Source organism: Macaca mulatta, chromosome 14 (genome assembly GCF_049350105.2).
Source record: "Macaca mulatta isolate MMU2019108-1 chromosome 14, T2T-MMU8v2.0, whole genome shotgun sequence".
Classification (NCBI taxonomy): domain Eukaryota; kingdom Metazoa; phylum Chordata; class Mammalia; order Primates; family Cercopithecidae; genus Macaca; species Macaca mulatta.
In genome coordinates, this window is record NC_133419.1 from 1,749,500 (window position 1) to 1,767,774 (window position 18,275).

The 18,275-nt window shown below is 63.4% G+C and overlaps 2 protein-coding genes across 27 annotated transcripts; both read left to right on the top strand.

Annotated features, from left to right (window-relative positions):
* The first annotated feature begins 2,338 nt into the window (after window positions 1-2,338).
* Window positions 2,339-10,402, top strand: SYT8 (synaptotagmin 8). 26 transcript variants are annotated; one of them, XM_028833031.2, is made up of 9 exons: window positions 2,341-2,449; window positions 5,621-5,726; window positions 5,823-5,986; window positions 6,401-6,499; window positions 6,641-6,799; window positions 6,889-7,056; window positions 7,197-7,302; window positions 7,399-7,532; window positions 7,634-7,963. In XM_028833031.2, the coding sequence occupies exons 2-9, from the start codon at window positions 5,633-5,635 to the stop codon at window positions 7,871-7,873; spliced, it is 1,164 nt and encodes a 387-aa protein (XP_028688864.2). In that variant the 5' UTR covers window positions 2,341-2,449; window positions 5,621-5,632; the 3' UTR covers window positions 7,874-7,963. The 26 variants fall into 26 exon arrangements, with proteins under 26 accessions (XP_077817792.1, XP_077817796.1, XP_028688864.2 ...); XM_077961679.1 differs by lacking the exon at window positions 2,341-2,449 and adding an exon at window positions 4,955-5,144; XM_077961680.1 differs by lacking the exon at window positions 2,341-2,449 and adding an exon at window positions 4,986-5,144 and having other exon boundaries at window positions 5,624-5,726.
* Window positions 10,263-12,100, top strand: TNNI2 (troponin I2, fast skeletal type). The gene is made up of 5 exons (XM_077961688.1): window positions 10,263-10,863; window positions 10,947-11,075; window positions 11,240-11,329; window positions 11,451-11,627; window positions 11,878-12,100. Exons 2-5 carry the CDS (start codon window positions 10,953-10,955, stop codon window positions 11,971-11,973), a joined length of 486 nt encoding a protein of 161 aa, XP_077817814.1. The 5' UTR covers window positions 10,263-10,863; window positions 10,947-10,952; the 3' UTR covers window positions 11,974-12,100.
* The last annotated feature ends 6,175 nt before the right edge of the window (window positions 12,101-18,275 follow it).

Below are 18,275 nucleotides of genomic sequence, written 5' to 3' on the forward strand. Positions count from 1 at the left end.
CTGGCACCCAGGCTTAAGTATCATGTGTCATGGGGGATTCAGAGGGTTCAACAGGTGGGGGGCGCGCTGTCCTGGCACCCTAGTGACAACAGGAGACAGAGAAGGGGCAGGTCACCTGACCCTGGGCATGAGGGAGGGGGCTGCACAGGCACTCAGGTCCCCAGACTGTGTCCCCCAGGCACTCTCAGGCATGGGGTGTAGAGATTCTGATGCCAGGGTTCCTGATGAACACAAACCCCCCCCAGACAAGGTAAATGGGGTCCACACAAAGCTGTGGGGCATTGGGCCCCAGCCATGAGGTCCCCAAGGCCCTTGGGAGATGAGGTCAATGCGGGGAGGACACGGAGAACTCCCATCCTCTGACACGGCGGCTGCGATAACGGCCATTTGAGGAGTAGGTTACACGCCCCCCGACTTCCAGGTGACAGGAAGACACCCAGACACTTCAGGACGTGGGGGTTTCATCGCCAAAATCCAGAGGCAAATTCTCAGAGGATAGGAATTGAGCCCACGGATTCAGCACCAGCCATGTTCAGAGGAGTGGGGTGCAGGTCCCAATGCCCAAGATGGAGCAGAGCCTCCCAGAGACTCGGTGATGGGGTACAGCCTCCCCGGAGGCTCAGATCATGGGGTGCAGCCTCCCCAGATGCCTGGTTGATGGGGTACAGCCTCCCGGGATGAAGAGGCACAGACAGTATGCATGAAAGGTGAGTGTGGCACATACAAGCTAAGACACAGAGAATGGGCACAGGGCATCCCAAACCACAGAGAACCATGGCAAGCTGAACTCCCCCATCCCCAGCCATCCCAGGCCCCAGTTGATGAGGGTGCCTCAGCCCTGCGGGGCGCAGCAGCTGGGGTCAGAGTGGGCGGGCAAACACACGCTCACTCAGCAGACTTCTCTTTGTGTGCCAGTGATTCCTGGCTCCCCAGAACCAGCGTTCGCCTTGCATTCCAACCTCAAGCATTCCCCAGGCGACCTCAGAGGAAGCATCCCCGTCCAGGAGCCCCACCAGGGTCTCCACGAAGCTGCTGGCTGCCAAGCCGCCGTCTCGGGGCCTCGGGGCTGGCCTCGGGCTCCAGCTCTGTTTGGTTTTCTCCTTCCTGCCCTGGAACCTCAGACGCCCATCTGGCGTGAAGGCGCCCATGTACTGGGGAAGGTACAAAGCCCCTACACAGCTGGCTGCAGAGAACTGCGCGCGGGGCACGTAGCTCAGCTGTACCCTGGGGCCGGCGTCGAGCCACCCCCTGCACGTGTCCCCTCGCTTGCCTAAAAGCCCCACTAGGGCAGCCTCCGGCCCTTCTCATCCCAGACTGGGTCAGACTAGGAGACAGACCCCTGCCCTGTGCAAACACCAGAAGGACGTACACATCCCCACACGCCCAGGGCCGCGTGTGACCGGAGGGGCCCGGAAGTGCACATGTGTGCCCACACGTCCCCCTGCTGTGGCACAAAAACATCCTCGGGGCCTAGGCTATGTCCTCCATACGTGCTGCCTGACCAGCCCCACAGGGCCGGCCCTGCTGGGATAGGTTTTCCCGTTAAGCATTAACCAGCAGCAGATAAAGGCTCTGAGGAAACGCCCTGGCCTGGGGTGGCCACTCCACGGTAGGCCCAGGTCACGGATTTGTGTAGAGTGACCAGACCAGACTAACCAGCCAGAGCAGAGGGAGGGAAGCTTAGGCTATAGGCCCTGCTCGGGGGTCCAACTGAAGCAAGAGGCACTGAGGTTAGATCGGAGTGAGGACTTCCAGCCACTCGCCCAGCTGATAAGGGGGTTGCTCATTAGGAAACCAAGAACTCAAGAGGTTGGGTTAGTCCAGTAGGAGCCAAAGGCACGGAGGGGAATGGCCTGAGGGTGCCTGGGGCTGGAAGCGGAGGCAGCGGCAGAGCCAAGCAGGCCCTCCTGGCTCTCTGTGAGCCCCCTGCCCCACACTGCCCAGGGCAGCCCCACCTGGCCCCTACCCTCCTCACACTTAGTTCCCCCACGACCCACAGCACCTGAGGTGCCCTCTTCCAAGCCAGGCGGCCCTGCACCTCAGGACCCCTCCCGGCATGCAGAACCTGCTCAAACCAGGTTCAGCCAGGCCGCCTCCTACTGCCCCTCACCAAGGCCAGCCTGAAGGGCCCATCACCCCCTCCTGCAAAGCTGCGTAGGGCTCAGGGTGCCCCCAGCACCAAGAGACCCTTGGAAACAGGCTGGAGCCCAAATGCTCGGCCTTTGCGCCTCGGGGAGACCTTCCTAACGCGGGGAGTTGCCCAGTTCTCACGGGCCAGCAGTTGTGGCCACAAGGTGGGGCTCCTGCAGCCCTGCCCCCCGCACCCCTCCTCCCCCAGGAGAGAGTTCCCCGTCACCAGAGGCAGTGCTGTCTGAGAGCTGGACTGGCCTCCGGGTGTCTGAGAGGAAGGCCTGGTGGCTGGCCGGCCACAGGAAGCGGTGGGTGTCAGGTGAGAGCTTTTACACCTGGGGGGCTGCCATCCCCCGCACTCGGGGAAATCTTGCTTTTCCAGAGGAAGGGCCCACGGAAAGGTGCTCCCACGGAAGCAGAAAGCATTCCATGTAGATTCACCGTAGAGGGAAGCATTAGCAAGCCTGAAACAGTGCCTGGTCTTGGGCTAACAAGAAGTCTAAAGGAGGGGCTCGCCCCTGTTCTGCCTGGTGGGGACTGGGGGTCCCAAGGGGTGGGATTTAGCACAAAACCTCATGGCAGCTCTCGGGGTCCTTGGGGTGACCAGGGAGGGCTACCTGGAAGAGATGGGCTCACACTGGCCTTGGAGGGTGAGCAGGATGGGGATGCAGAGCAGCTTGGCAGCTGCAGGAGCAGAGCAGCCACCTTCGTGGGGAGAGCCGAGCTGCCTTCCAGAGCCTTAAGGAGCCTCCTGGAGCGGTGGCCAGGCGGGGAGCCAGGGAGGAAGGACCCGTCTCCCTTTCCTGGGAAAACATGGTGTGAACTCCCAGGGAAGGTTTTCCCAGCAGGGCCACAGGAGATGGACAGCCAAAGCTAGACAACGGGGAGAGCGGCCCCGGAGGCTCAGGCAGGGAGGGCGGGGAATTCCCAGATCAGGGCCGGGAGACCTGAGAGCCCCCAGCGCCCAAGGGTCTCCAGGGCGCTGTCCCCAGGAGCCGGGAGGGAGGCCGGGTCCTGAGGGGTGGACGGCGCCACCTGGTGGCCACACGCCTGCTGTACCTGCACCTCCTTCGGGTCCCGGCGGTCCAGAGGGACCCTGCACCTCCCCAGGCCTTGGGACCCTCAGCGTCGGCAGCCAGCGCCCCCAGGGTCCTGGGGTACTCCAGAACAGCTTCTGGGTGGCCCCTGTGCTCCTCGGGGGACAAGGTCACCAGGCTGGCCCAGGAGTGCCGCTGGCCGGCTGCAGCAAATCACTGCAGGGGTGCTCTCATCTCCCCGCCCTGACCGTTCTTAGACTAAAGGAGGGGGGGATGCCAGCAAAGCAGGGGCACAGGGGAGGAGTGCACGCACACGCACACATGCCTGCACTCACAGATGCAGATTCTGTATTGGCAACTTATCCGGAATCTCAACCATAAAAATCTCCAGTGAAGCTACTTTAATCTCAGCACGTACACAGGCTCTGACATTTCAAAAGGAGAAGTTGCCTTTAAACTCCACGTGGGGAGGAGGCAGTGGCCTGTTTGAATCTGGCTGGCACAGTCCTGCTCCAGGGACCCTGTGGACCCAGCCCTTTCCATCAGCCACCAGTAGGGGCACTCTGCCAGCCACGTGTGGGACGCCCAACCCACCTGGGAGTGTCCCCCAGGGGCCGAGGGGCTGCCGAGGCCAGTACACCCACACTCCATCTGCAGGTGACTCATGCAAGGGGTCCCCCGAACAGGACGAGCTCTGTAATTTGTGAGGCCCAGTGCAGAATGAAAATGTGCAGCGTCTCGTTCCAAAATTAAGAATTTCAAGATGGCCCCAGCACGCATTAAACCAAGCAGGGACCTCTCTGAGCATGGGGCCCTGTGCACAGGATGCAGCCTGGAAAGCTGGCCCTGACCTCCGCATCTCCTTTTGTACCTCTAATCCCTCCACAGTGCTGGCCCCTCTGCTCTGGGGACAGGCTGGGCTTCCAGGGCCATGATGGCCTCCAAAGCCACAAAACTAGAGCTCCCAGCCTCGGTCCACTCGCCTATAAAACACCTGGCCTGCTGACCTCACAGGGACAACATGCATGTGGGGCTGGAACCTGGACCCTCTCTCCCCCTTTGAGCTGCAGCCCCCTCCTCTGAACACTGGGGGTTTGGGTCCGTTCTGGGAGTGTGCCTGCCTCTCCCAGCCTGCCAAGGAGTGGGGCACTGATGCTGTGTGCGTGTGTGCACGCGCGTGTGTGTGTGTGTGTGTGTGTGTGTGTGTGTGTGTGTGTGTGTGTCTGGAGTCAGGGTGGGGTCCCTTTCTGTCTGTCTACTTGCTCTGCCCCAGACTGGGGGGCTGCATAGGTGAGGGTATCTGGCCTGAACAGCTGCTTATTTCCAAAGGGATGGCCCAGACTGGGCCCCTAAGGCCAGGCTGACTTGGACATGACGAGAAGGCCCCAGGCTCTTGTGGGCAAAGCAGGGGAGGCGCCGACGTGGAGGAACACAGTCTCCTGGCCGGCTGCTTCTCTCCGGGGCGGGTGGAGTCAGGGAAGAGCTGAGCTGGGGAGTCACCCCGGGCCCGGGGTCACCGTGGGCCCCATGTGGCACCCTGGTTCCCCTGCCTGTAGGTGGGAGGAGCCAGTCTGTCCAGGTGTGCTCCCTCCCCAGGCCCCAGGAAGGCGGGTACAGGGGCCAGCAGCTGCACCCACCCCACCCTCCTTCCCACCCACATGCCGAAGGGTGGCCAGAGGCAGGCAGGTGGGCGAGTCCAGGCGGCGGCTGAGTCAGTGTGTGAGGAATGTTCTGGCCGCTCCCAGCTGCACCCTGCCCCTACCTGCCCCCACCTCACCTTCGTCCCCAGGCGCTGTGGCCCTGAGCCCCTGCCAGGAATGCACCTTTAGCTGAGGCCTGCTCAGTGAGCTCCCCCAACAGCCAGCCCTGCTCCTCGCCCCACGACCCTGCAGACCCCTCTGGGCTTCCATGTTCCTGGGGGCTGCAGTGAGCATGCTCCACCTGCACGGCTGGAAACCATAGTGGGCCCCAGCTGTGGTGGGTCCTGGGGTAGGGGCAAGGAAGTGATGGGACCGCAGAGATGAGACCCCCAGGGATGAGATGGGACCCCCCAGGCAGGGCCCAGGGTCCAGGACCCGGGAGAGAGAAGCAGGGAGGGAGAGGGCTTCCTAGTGGAGGAAGCATCCTACAGTGGGGGCAAGGGTGCTCTGAGGGCCGGTGAAGGCAGGGACTAGGCTGCCCAGGCCCTGCCTGCTTGGCTGGGGCTGGGGGCTGTGGGGAGGTGGCCAGGAGGCTGGGCCTGGGCAGCTAAACTGGAGCTTTGGCCAGGGTCCAGAGCCTCCCTCCCTTCAGCTTCCTGCCATGCAGAGCCCTCGCCCCTGGCCACCCTAGGCTGCTTCCTTGCCCAGCAGACCCAGCACTGGTTGCTGCCAGGCAGATGGGGCACCGGGCAGGGGCTGGAGGGGCTGCCCTCCCAGCTGACCCAGCCTCCTGGGCCGCTTCCTCCAAACCAGCAGGGTGGAAAGATGGGGCACCCACCAGACTCTCCCAGTGCCCTGGCCCCAGCTGGTACCACAGCTATACCTGGGCTTATTCCAGACCTCATCGCCGGGACCCCCTGTGAGTTGTGGGACTCCCAAGAGGGGTGTGGGGATAACCCAGCCAAGTGGGGGCTGCAGCTGTCCGTAGATGCACTCAGCCCGGCCTCTACCCCAGGGCCCCGCTGGGCTCTCATTGCAGGCGCCCTTGCCGCAGGCGTCCTCGTCGTCTCCTGCCTCCTCTGTGCTGCCTGCTGCTGCTGCCGCCGCCACAGGAAGAAGCCCAGGGACAAGGAGGCGGTGGGTCTGGGCAGTGCCCGTGGCATCACCACCACCCACCTGGTGAGGAGCGGCCCCTTCTCGCTCAGTCCAGAGAGGGCTCGAAATCCAGGTTCCAGAGCCTAGGGCGGTGAGGCGAGTTCAGCCCCAGGGACGGTTTAGCCGCCACAGAGGCAGGGGCAGCGAGGGCCTTCCTGGCAGGGAAAGTGGGTGAACGGAGGTGAGGAGGAGGTCACGCAACAGGGGCTGCTCCATGGGCCCAGGGGAGCCACAGCGGGTTCTTGAGGAAGGCAAGGGATACCACAGACCCCACGTTTGAGGTGGGTTTGGCTGGTCTCACACAACACACAGCGAAGCCGAGGGTTTGTGCCTGTCAGGTGGCCTGGCCTGGCCTGTCATGTAGTGCTGCCCGGGAGCCCAGGGCTCTGATGGGGCATGATGCCAGCACCACCTGCCCCTTGTCCCGACTCACTCCAGGTGCAGCCTGATGTGGATAGCCTGGAGTCCAGTCCGGGGGGCGCTCAGCAATGGGGGCGCCTGCAGCTGTCCCTGGAGTACGACTTTGGAAGCCAGGAGGTAAAGGACCTTGCTGTGCAGGACCAGTGGTTCTGCGAGTTTCCGGAAGGGGTGATGGGTGGAGTGCAAATCCTGTGCCCTGGGTGGTGGGGAGCTGACAGGGCAGGGGCCCTTGGCTGAGCCCACCCCCCTGGCTCCCAGATCAGGGTGGGCCTGAGGCAGGCAGCCGACCTGAGGCCCGGGGGCACCGTGGACCCCTATGCGCGGGTCAGCGTCTCCACCCAGTCCGGGCACAGACACGAGACAAAGGTGCACCGAGGCACGCTCTGCCCTGTGTTTGACGAGACCTGCTGCTTCCACGTGAGTCAGGGATGGTCGGCTGGGTGGGCCTGGACAGCTGGGTGGGCCTGGGCTGGGGCAGCAGGGCCTGGTTCACGCCGCTGCCTCAGATCCCGCAGGCGGAGCTGCCGGGGACCACCCTGCAGGTGCAGCTTTTCAACTTCAAGCGCTTCTCGGGGCATGAGCCCCTGGGTGAGCTCCGCCTGCCACTGGGCACCGTGGATCTACAGCACGTTCTGGAGCACTGGTACCCGCTGGGTCCGCCGGCTGCCACTGAGGTGAGGCGCTGATCACCAGGTCACAGCCCAAGGCAGAGCTGGCAGGGCCCTGAGGCCTGGTGGGCAGCAGCTGCGGGAGCCTGAACCCCAACTCGGCCAGAATCACCCTCCCGGGCTGAAGCTCCTCTTGCCGCCCGCAGCCCGAGCAGGTGGCAGAGCTGTGCTTCTCCCTCCGGTACGTGCCCAGCTCAGGCCGGCTGACCGTGGTGGTGCTGGAGGCTCGAGGCCTGCGTCCAGGACTGGCAGGTGAGGGTCACACCTGCCCATGCTGGTGTACAGAGCGGGGGTCTGTGCTCGGCCCTGAGCCCTGGGATGCCCCTTCGGCACCTCTTACCCTCCCAGAGCCCTACGTGAAGGTCCAGCTCATGCTGAACCAGAGGAAGTGGAAGAAGAGAAAGACAGCCACCAGAAAGGGCACGGCTGCCCCCTACTTCAACGAGGCCTTCACCTTCATGGTGCCCTTCAGTCAGGTCCAGGTGGGTCTCCGGGAGGCAGGGGCAGAGCGGGACCCAGTGCCGGACCACGAAGACCACAGTCTTTCTCCTCCAACTCCGACACATGGCCTGTCTCTGCACAGAATGTGGACCTGGTGCTGGCCGTCTGGGACCGCGGCCTGCCGCTCCGGGCTGAGCCCGTGGGCAAGGTGCACCTGGGTGCCCGGGCCTCGGGGCAGCCCCTGCAACACTGGGCAGACATGCTGGCCCACGCCCGGCGGCCCATTGCCCAGTGGCACCCCCTGCAGCCAGCCAGGGAGGTGGACCGCGTGCTGGCCCTGCAGCCCCGCCTGCGCCTGCACCTGCCCTTGCCCCACTCCTGAACGCGCCGCGTGCCTCGGTCTCCCCGCTGAGCCCAGGCACTTGCCCAGGCCGCCCTGCAGGACCACTGCAATAAACGCCTTCTCCTGCCACTGTGTGTCTGGCTGGAGCCTGGAGGGGATGTAGAAACAGGGCCTGGCTCCACTCGCCAGGGCCCCCCCACAATGACAGGGGAGGGGCTCCTCTCCAGAGTCAGCCAGGCCCTGAGGCCTCTGACTGGTCCCTGCCGGACCCTCTGGCAGGGGTGGGAAACCTGCCCACGAGCACCGATCCCCACCCCCGGGCCACGTGGGAAGACCTGGGAGGTGGGGGCCAGAGAGTCGGGACCACATGGGATGGGGCGAGCTAGAGCCAGCCCTGTAGGGACACAGTGGGCAGTGGTGTTTGGGGGCCGGTGAGCGTGGAGGGAGGACCCCCAGCACCTCAGAGACCAGCACTGCAGGGCCTTCCCCGCATGAGCAGCAGGGGGCAGCAGATGCCTTCGGAAGTTGCTGGGGCCTTTAGGGGCTCAGTCCTGGCCGGATGCCCCTCCCAGGCCCCACACATCTGGGCTGCCTTAGCGGCTGGAGCCTCCACGCTGCTGTTTCCTCTGATCCTCCCCATGGGGCTGCGAAGCCGGCAGGGCTGGGGCCAAGAGCCCCCACTCCGAGAGGGTGCCAAGTCACGGTCCAGGGGGCCTCTGCAGGGCGGGGGCCTGGGGGCTGGGGGGGTGAGGGCCGCCTCAGGGTCTGAGTGAGAAGGCAATGCCAGGCCTGCCCGGGCAGCCAGGCGGGCCCCAAGCCCCCGCAGGTCAGAGAGGCTCCCAAGGCAGGTGGTGCCACTCTCCTTAGGTTGAAGGATGTGTTCCAAGTCGCCCGGCGAGGGGACAGTTCCGGGAAGGCTGGGAGGGGCCCAGAGGCACATGCGGCGTGCCCCTCACTCCTGGTCCTGCTCCCCAGGCAGGGAGATAGCATCACGCAAGGAGGGGGCAGTCCGCCAGCCCTCGGCCGATGTGGCGGAGCCTGGAAGGCCACATCTGGAAGTCCAGGCCTCACCCCGGGAGCCAGGCTTGCCGAAGGGGGTCAGGCCTGGGCTGAAGTGGGAAACGGCCCGTTGCAGGGGCTGAGTGGGGAAGCTGGCCCAGCAGGGAGAGGCTGTGGCTGTCACCCAGCAAGCAGCCAGGTCGGTGGGCTGGACGCTGACCTCGGGCGAGATGGGCTGAGGCGAGGTGTGGATCCTCGCAGTGACCCCTCAGCTGACCCAAGCCGTGTGCCCGGCCGAGGCCACAGGCAAAGCCAGGCACACTGTCCTCAGGCTCCTTACAAGAACAACAGAGGCATCTCCAGCGCGTCACCAAGCCCTAAATAGAGCAGCCCAGCCATGGCATCCCCCACCAAGACTTCTTGGACTGGGCGGCAGCACGCGGCCAGGCCAGGCGGCCGGACAGGTGGGGAGGTCTCTGCGGCTCTCCGCGCCCCCATTGGTCTGAGGAGGACTCCATGCCCTTTCCGAGCAGGGGCCCAGCCTGGGGGAGGCCATTTATACCCCTCCCCCTGGGCCCACCAGCCCAACTCACTGCTGCCGGCCTGACCTCGCTCCCAGCCCTGCTGCCCAGATTCTAGGTGAGGCCCAGCCCGGCCCACCAAGGCCGGGGCACAGGATGTGGCTCGAGCTAGTTGAGGGAGGACTCCCTGGGGCAGGGGTCTGGGGGCCTGGGGGATGCCGCCGGCAGCCCTCTTTGGGGGCCTGCACGGATCCGGGAGCGAGAAGGAGATGCTTGGGGAGGCAGCTCTAGTGCGAGGCAGGTTCTAGACAGGCCCTGACCACCAGGCTTCATCTCTGGGGACCCTGGAAGGAGAGTTTAGGGGTCAAGAAACCCCAAAACCTGAACCCCCAGGCCAAACTGAGGAGCGATTTCTTCCACGCACTTAGGCCCAAAGCCAAAGCCAGAGGGTTAAAAATAACAGCGTCACTGAGGAGGCCACCTGTGCTGGCCCATCCCGCCCTCCCTTGGGGACAGCTGCAGCTCCTCAGGCTATGCCTGGGACATTTTGGGAACACTTTCTCCTCTTACTTCTCACCCTGGGGAATTCCAAGACATTGTCCTTGAAGGAGGTGAGAGTAGGGGGTGGGAGGGAGGGGCTGTCATCGGGAGGCCTGAACCCCTCACCACCTGATGGGCACAGGCATCGCGGCGGCAAGGGCCCGGCCAACACCCCTTCCTTCCTCTCCCCACAGGCTCCAAGCTCAGGACCTCAGGATGGGAGAGTAAGTAGCACCCCTGTACCCCCATACAGTGACCCTGCCCACCTCCTGCCCTGTCCACCCCATCACACGCTCCGACCCCGCCAGACATGGCCCTAACCTCTGTCTTCTCTCCCCGTCCTGCCTGCGTCCTCTCTCCCTGGACAGTGAGGAGGTAAGTACTTGCTGGGGGCTCAAAACAGGACGAGGAGGGAGCTCCCCCAACTCAGGATAGGTCATCGGTCACAGCCTCAAGGCCCTAAGGCCCAGGGAATATGGCCCGGCCCTCCCCGCTGGCAAAAGTGCCCCACCCACCCACCAAGACGCAGCCGAAAGAGAGGAAGTGGCTGCCCCGAGCCTTCTGGGGCAGGGGAAGTGCAGCTGTGGCCTGGTCACAGGGGAATCACTTCTTCTTTCTGATTCCTGCACTTCCTGCCCCTACCTCGCCGGCCGACCTGCCCCCAACTGGCCTTGAGGCTTCCTCTCCCCCAACCTCTGGCCTCCCAGCACCATGTGCCACCTGGGCAAAGTGTCACACACCACACAGCGTGTCCCAGAGCAAGGTCTGGGGCCAGTGAGGCCCAGACTGCCCATCATGGCCTCGGGAGCTCCCAGGCTCCGCTGGTCCCTGAGCCGGAGCCCCTGACCTGGCCAGGGAGCCTGGAGAGGGGTGGGGGTGCTCCAGGCCTGGAGGCCCTGACTCAACCCCCTGTCCCCTGCCCTGCAGAAGCGGAACAGGGCCATCACGGCCCGCAGGCAGCACCTGAAGGTAGGTGTGGGCTCCCCGGGGGCCGCCCAGGTGGGTCTGCAGGGGGGCCAGCTGCAGCCCCCTCACCGCCTGCCCCGCCACAGAGCGTGATGCTGCAGATAGCGGCCACAGAGCTGGAGAAGGAGGAGAGCCGCCGCGAGGCCGAGAAGCAGAACTACCTGTCAGAGCATTGCCCGCCACTGCACATCCCGGGCTCCATGTCAGAAGTACAGGTACTGGCCCCTCCCCGGCCGCCTCGCCTCCCCAGCAGCAGGCCTGCCTGCTACCTCAGTTTCCCCACTTTTGTCAAGAGGGCCAGCGGGGTGGTCAGGGCAGGGGCAGGTGACCATGGCTGCCAAGTGTCAAGACGGTCACCCGCCCCCACACCCACCCCTAGGAGCTCTGCAAACAGCTGCACGCCAAGATCGACGCGGCTGAAGAGGAGAAGTATGACATGGAGGTGAAGGTGCAGAAGAGCAGCAAGGAGGTGAGTGGTGGGCGCAGGCGGGCAGCAGGCAGGCAGGCAGTAGCCCAGCGGGCAAGTGGGCGGGCCAGGGAGGCCGAGGCCACCAGGACCTCAGGCTTCCACCTGGCTCTCCTGCCCACAGCTGGAGGACATGAACCAGAAGCTGTTTGATCTGCGGGGCAAGTTCAAGCGGCCCCCGCTGCGGAGGGTGCGCATGTCGGCTGACGCCATGCTCAAGGCCCTGCTGGGCTCCAAGCACAAGGTGTGCATGGACCTGAGGGCCAACCTGAAGCAGGTCAAGAAGGAGGACACAGAGAAGGTATGTGCCGCGGGGGGAGCACCACCACACCTGCCCTGCCAGGGGAGCATCTCCCACACCTGCCCTGTCCCTGGGGAGCACCTCCCACACCTGCCCTGCCAGGAGCCCTGCACCACTGCCCCTCCAGGGTGCCATGCAGGTGACACTCCACTGCCCAAAGCAGAGGGTAAACTGAAGCTGAAGGTGGTGTGGACCAGGGTGCACACATAAGTGGGGGGGCCTGAGCTCTCTCCTGCCTTCCCCTCCACAGGAGCGGGACCTGCGAGACGTGGGTGACTGGAGGAAGAACATCGAGGAGAAGTCTGGCATGGAGGGCCGGAAGAAGATGTTTGAGTCTGAGTCCTAGGCTACTCACTGCCCCCACGCCTGCCCTGGTGCCCGGCTCCCAGCAGAACATACTAGGGGGATGCACCCAGAGCCTGCCAGGGAGGGCTGGCCTCACCTCCACTGTCAATAAAGGATTTGAATCCCCATGGCTGGTCTGGTCTGGCTCTCCCCAGCCTCATCGGCCGTGCTCTGGACCCCCGCATCTGTGGCCTGCAGTGTGGTCAGTGGCCAGCGGGGAAAGCCCGGGAGGAGGCCACAGGGGTCCTGGGGATTTCAGGCTGGGAGGGAAGCTGCTTCCAGCAAGGAGGTGAGCCTGGGAAGGCCCCTACAGGGGAATCCACCCCAGGCTGCATGGGGCTGGTTGGTAAGGGCCCTGATAGGTCCCTTGGCGTTCCTGGGGCTTGGCCTGGGCATGTCCAACACGCAGGGCTGGGGACGGAGGCTGCGGGACCGAGCCAGGTCTGGGTGGGAGTTCCCGAGATGAGCAGGTCTCCCATTTGCACAGCCATCCAAAGGCCCTGCTGGGGCTCCAGAGAGATCCACACATGTGACACACGCATAGCCTCCGCAGTGCTGGGGGCGGCCCCCTATTCCTCCCAAGCTGCCCCTCCTCAGGGAGCTCATCTGAGGCAGGAAGCCAAGGGCTACATTAGACCCCAGGCTGCTGTCCACATGTGCCCACCCCCAGATCCTCCTGCTCATCCCCCTCCCACATCACTTTAGGGGCAGACCCCCAGCCCCGGGGCCTCCCTGCTTTTCCTATCTGCCCCCTGCCCTGAGGGCTGAGGCCTGAGTTGGGGGTAGGGCTGGGCACGGGGAGCGTGGAGGGTCGAGCCTGCATGGTGGGCCATGACCAGGCCAAATTGGTAGTCTCCCGGCTGGGGACCAGCATGGTGCTGGGGGCTGGCCGGCCTGGTCACTGGTCCTTACTGCCACCCTGAAAGGCAGGCTGTGTCACTCCTCACCATGCCAGGGGACCAAGAGACCTGTGCCCATCGGGCAGGGGCTAGTCCTGGCCCTGACCTGGCCCCAGTGCGGTTCCCAAGTCTTTTTTCCACTCAGCCCCAGATCCCAGCCCCATCTGGCCACCAAGGACAAGGCAGTTGACAGGTCCTGACAAGACCGGTGACAGCAAGGCCGCGTTATCAGCCCTGCTCTTTGAAGGTTGACAGAGCAGGCACGCCAAGGTCCCTGTGCTCTGATCTGCTCTGGGGAGCTGCCAGCCCGCGCTCTGCCCTTGTCCCCGGGAGGTCTGTTCGACTGATCTGCCGGAGGTAGGACGTGCAGCAGCAGTTCCGCCTCGGGCTGCCTTGAGGGACTGACGTCAATGGGCGCCTGGAACGGCCTTGGCTGTGTGCAGTCCCCTGCCCCCCCGGGCACCCTCCAGCCCTGGCACTCAGCTCTGATCTTTTCTGTAGCTGGAGCCCCACGCCAGTCCAAACCCCCCACCCGGGGTTTCTCCCAGAGCCTTCTGTAGGGGAACTCATGGAGCAGGGCAGCTTGGGGCCAAGGGGGCACTGCCTGGTGGGTGCAGCCATGGTGGAGGTGCATGGCACCCCATGCCAGGATGATGGGACCAGGCGCGGCCCAGGGTGTAGGAGGCCGTGGGGCACAGAAGAGACCTGGCCTGTGGGGGGGACGCTGCACAAGGCCAAGCCTCAGCTGTGGCCTGAAGGAGGACAAGCGCGGAGGCAGAGGGTGCTACAGGCCGGAGCACGTCGCAGGCAGAACCAGGCGGGCAGCAGGCAGAGCAAGGGACAGGCGGCGGTGGGGCCTGGCCTCGGACCCCTTGCAGGGGACACAGCAGCTTTCCAGAGCCTGTGCCCACCGGGAAAGGGGGCTGGACCCGAACCCACAGGGCATTAGAGGAGTGTGGCAGAGGAGCTGAGGTAGGAGCATCACACCTGGCTCCCAGCCTCAAGACTCAACTCGGCCGGGGCAGACGCGCTATGCGGGAAGATTCTCTTTTTTATTTCAAAGCAAGGAAACGTTGAACACAAACACGAAATTCCAAAGATTGACCCTCTGGGGTGGGTGGGGTGGGGCCAGAGCAGGGGCGGAATGGAGAGGACCCCTACGCTGATGTAGGTTTGGGGAATGTTTTAATTCTTGGGCTGGATAGTAGATGCACGGGTGTTTGTTAAATTCCCAACAAATGAGTAAGGGAGTAAATGAAGGAGTAAGTGAGAGGCCTGCGGAAAGCAAGCCAGCAGATATCAAACCGGCGCCCCCCGAGCCCGGCTCCTTCCCCCTCGGGTGATGCTGGTGTCCCTGCTGGAAGTGAGGCCTGCGGCCAGTGCTGCGTGTGGCTGTCCCCCAGCTCTGCATTCTAGAAAGACCTCAGCAGAGTGGAGCACAGAGCAAGTCACCGCTGGGTCAGGGGAGTGAGGAACGGAGACATGGAAGGGGCTGGGTCCCCAGGACTTGTTGGCTGAGGGACGTGAGGAAGGCAGGCACCTGCTGGGGGCACGGGTGGGCAGGGACTGTTCTCCAGGGCAGGAGCCCTGAGAAAGTGGCTTTGGGAGGAGGTGAGCCACTCACTTTGGGGCTGCTGGGTTTGGGGGCCCTGTGGAAATTCCTAGGGGAGAGCTGGCCCAGGCAGCCGGAGCTGTGCTGGGCTGGAGATGTGGATGTGGGTGTCCTGGGTGGTGAGCCGATGGGCAGAGGTGCCCAAGGCCAGGGCGAGAGGAGAGGAGGGGGAGGGTGGGGACAGCCAGGGCAGCTGGGGCAGCCACCACGAGCCCCAGGGTAGTCCCAGAAGAGGAGGGGGACAGGCCCAGGGCAGGGGATGTGGGCAGGCCTGTGCATGACTCCGGAGGTCAGGGAGGACATGGCCTCTGAAGTCCCGGGTAACCCGTGCTGGGCTGTGGCCAGGAAGGGGTTGGGGAAGACTGGGCACAGCGGGCCAAGGAGGGAGGGGTGGGAGGAAGTGCACGGGGCGCCCCTGGAAGTTGCGGCTGCTGGAGACAGAAGGCAGGGGTTCCTCGGGGAAGGCAGGTGTGGGTGCTTCTGCACACGTGGGCGTTTCCTGCTCTGAGACTGAGCCACCCAGACGCAGACACCCCAGTATCAAGGAGCACATCAGGCCCCAGGCCCTGTTCTCTAAAACCATCCTCGCCTGAAGGACCCAGGGCTCCTCGGAAGAAGGTTGACTGCAGGGCGGGGCAGGAAACGTGCAGGAAGAGCCTGCCATGTCCTTTCTGCTAGGAGGCCGCGGTGACGCAGAGGGCCTGCCCTGTGCCCCCGCCGATGGGAGCGGCCATCAGGACACAGACTGGCAGACAAGATAACACTCAGCGTCCGCGGCGAACGTGCTCAAGTTCACGGCTGCACTGTGGTTACACAAAACATCTGCATTCCAAGGAAACAGACCTTCAAGTCTTTAGGAGGAAAGGAGGGAGACAGAGAGGCAGAGAGACGGAGACAAAGAGAGAGAGACAGAGACAGAGAGACACACAGGCAGAGAGACACGAACAGAGGCAGACAGAGAAAGAGACAGAGGTTCAGAGAAGCAGAGAGAGGCTGAGAGGCGGAGAAGCAGGGGTCGAATGGCAAAGCGGACGTGTGCCCTGGGTGAGGGGGGTACAGATGCACCTTGTCAAATTCTTATTCTTGAAACTTATCTGTGGGTTTGAAATTATTTCCCCCGAAGCTAAACTTTCCTTTAAACGTTAAAGCAATACAATTTGTAAGCGACAACAAAAACAGACGGCATGAAAACCACCACAAGTTAACAGAGAGGACCTCACAGGGCTCAGGTGTGGGTAGAGAGGTGCCCCAGAGGGTGTGGGGGACTTCGGGGGTGGTGGGGGAGGCTGAGGACTGCGTGTGTGCCCCTGGCTGAGGGCCAAGGGCGGGGCTGGGTGCCAGGCCTCCGGGGACACCTTGGTTAGGGTTAGGGTTAGGGTTAGGTTTAGGGCCAGGGATCCAAGGCTGGAAAGTTGCCCTTCAGGGACAGCAGGAGGGAGGCCCGGGTGCCCTGGGCAGGGTGGGCGCTGGGTGGAGCTAGGACGAGGCAGGTCACAGGGCTTTGTTCTCTCTGCAGGGCTGAACTCAGAGGGGCTTCCCCCTGACCTTCACCCTCACACACTCGGTCAAGGGGAAGCCAGGAGTGGGGTCCCAGAGGGGGACACAGAGTTCCCCCATGAATGTCCACCTGCTGGACCCCCTGTGTGGTCCTCAGGGGTTCACTGGGCTTCCACTGAGGGGCCCCAGGATCAGGGCTGGGCTTCACGCTCTCTCCTCAGCTGTGCCTCGCCCCTGACCTGTCCAGCCCTGTGTCCTTTTTGTTCCCCTGGCACCGGCTGTGCCTGGGCCCAGACCCACCTTTGCAGGCCGGTGCCTGGCTCCAGCCATCCTTGGAAAGCTGAGCCCGGCGCTTGCCAGACCTCACCCACTCCTCCGGCTCCAGCTCTCACCAGACGGCCCTGGAGCCCAGGGTTCGAGCTGCCTCTGTGGCTCAGCCCCCCACTCCACCCCAACGGGGTGCCCAGCCTCGGTTTACCCAGACGTACGATGAACATGGAGATGAGAGCGTCTGCCTCACTGGACCATCTGGTAGGCAGGGACCCGGCTGGCACCTCCTGCCTCCCTAAGCTCCTCGCCTACCATGCCCCCCAGAGTCAGCCCGACTCTCCCCCAGTCCCAGCAAGGCCTGGCTCGGACCCCTGTACCACCCAGCTGCGGAATATCACACCAGGACCACCAAGCCTGCCTCTGCCCCAGGCCTGGAAGCTTCTCCCCAGACTCTCCCTGTGGCCGTCTCCTTCATACCCTTTAGTTCCGGCATGGTCACCTCCTCCGTGAAGCCCTCCGTGAGTCCCCCAGCCATCTCTGTGACTTCTCCTGGTTATTTTCCAGAATGACCATGGGCTTGTTTTTTCATTTGATCACTGTTCGTCTCTTCCCCTGGGAGGGAAACTCCACAAAGTTGGGGACCTGGAGTTATTTGCAGCTGTGTCAGCGCTGCTGGGGCAAGCGGCTAGCTTACACCCATGACGGGACCTGGGGACAGGGATAGGCGTCTGCATGGGGATTGTCTAACAGTCCCTACAGGACACTGGGGCCACCATGTACACTGGGGTCCTCTGGCAGCCGGCGTCCCCCGTTGTGCGGGGCTGGTCGTGACCAACCAGGAAGCTCCCCGGATCCCCCTGTTGCTTCCGCCTCCTGCAAGCACCTCTGTCCCCTCGACAAGCACAGCCTGGCCCCAGGGCCTCCCCCTCTCCTGGCCCCGTCACCCCCACCTCCTCACCACCCCCTCCCATCTCCCTTTGCTCCCCGTCCTTGCCAGGCTGCTCTTGACTCCCTGTCCCCTCCTTGAGCCATCGGGAAGGCCTGGGTCCTTGCAGACCCGAGTCTCTGCAGCTGCCCCTCCAGCAGGCCGCCAAGAATCATCACGGCATCGGGCCGGGCAGTTTCCACAAGCTTCCTCCTCCTGATCCTCCCCTCCGCCCCCTCCACCAAGCCCCCAAAATCTTTCACTCACACCCCAAATCACCCGGGCCCCCCACCTCAAACCAGAGGCCACTGGGGCAGAATCCAGCAGTTATCACCGCCCTCTCATGAAGTGTCCCACGCCCCCCAGAGCACATGTCCACAGCGAGGCCATTCATGGCACTCAGGTTCGCTCCCTGCCTGCAGGTCTCAGCCAGCCCTGCTCTCGCTGGAGGTTGAGTTTCTCATGAGTGAAGGCCCCAGTCACTCTGATGCCACCAAATAGTGGAGACAAAACCAAGCTCTAAAGATTTTAAAAGAGTGAGAGAGGAAAAAAAAAAAAAAAGGAAGGCCAGGTGTGGTGACTCACGCCTTTAATCCCAGGACTTTGGGAGGCTGAGTGGCGGCCTCGAGCTCAGGAGTTTGGGACCAGCCTGGGCAACAAAGTGAGACCCCGTCTCTACAAAACAATATAAAAATTAACTGGGTGTGCTGGTGTAGGTCTGTGGTCCCAGCTAGGGAGGCAGAGCTAGGCTGAAGCAGGAGAATCGCTTGAGCCCGGGAGGCGGAGGTTGCAGTTAGCCCAGATCACGCCACTGCACTCCAGCTTGGGTGACAGAGCGAGATTCTATCTCAAAAATTAAAGCTTTAAGAATTTAAAGAAAGAAAGAAAAAAAAAAAAAAGAAGGCCAGGCCGATGGCTCATGCCTGTAACCCCAGGATTTTGGAAGGCCAAGGCGGGTGGATTGAGGCCAGGAGTTTGAGACCAGCCTGGGCAACATAGCAAAACCCCATCTCTACGAAATTTTTTTTAAGTGAAAAATAAAGTAAAAACTAAAAGCAAACAAGATAAATAGCCAAGCTCTCCGACTCAAGGCCTTTCGT

What these genes read in the sequence shown, in the direction of transcription:
- SYT8 (XM_077961666.1), top strand. Translation starts at nt 5,633, where the DNA reads ATGGGGCACCCACCAGACTCTCCCAGTGCCCTGGCCCCAGCTGGTACC. An exon ending in ACGACTTTGGAAGCCAGGAG is followed by an intron (nt 6,500 to 6,640) that starts GTAAAGGACCTT and finishes CCTGGCTCCCAG; the next exon opens with ATCAGGGTGGGCCTGAGGCA. An exon ending in GTCCGCCGGCTGCCACTGAG is followed by an intron (nt 7,057 to 7,243) that starts GTGAGGCGCTGA and finishes GTACGTGCCCAG; the next exon opens with CTCAGGCCGGCTGACCGTGG.
- TNNI2 (XM_077961688.1), top strand. Translation starts at nt 10,953, where the DNA reads ATGCTGCAGATAGCGGCCACAGAGCTGGAGAAGGAGGAGAGCCGCCGC. An exon ending in TGCAGAAGAGCAGCAAGGAG is followed by an intron (nt 11,330 to 11,450) that starts GTGAGTGGTGGG and finishes TCCTGCCCACAG; the next exon opens with CTGGAGGACATGAACCAGAA. An exon ending in AGAAGGAGGACACAGAGAAG is followed by an intron (nt 11,628 to 11,877) that starts GTATGTGCCGCG and finishes TCCCCTCCACAG; the next exon opens with GAGCGGGACCTGCGAGACGT.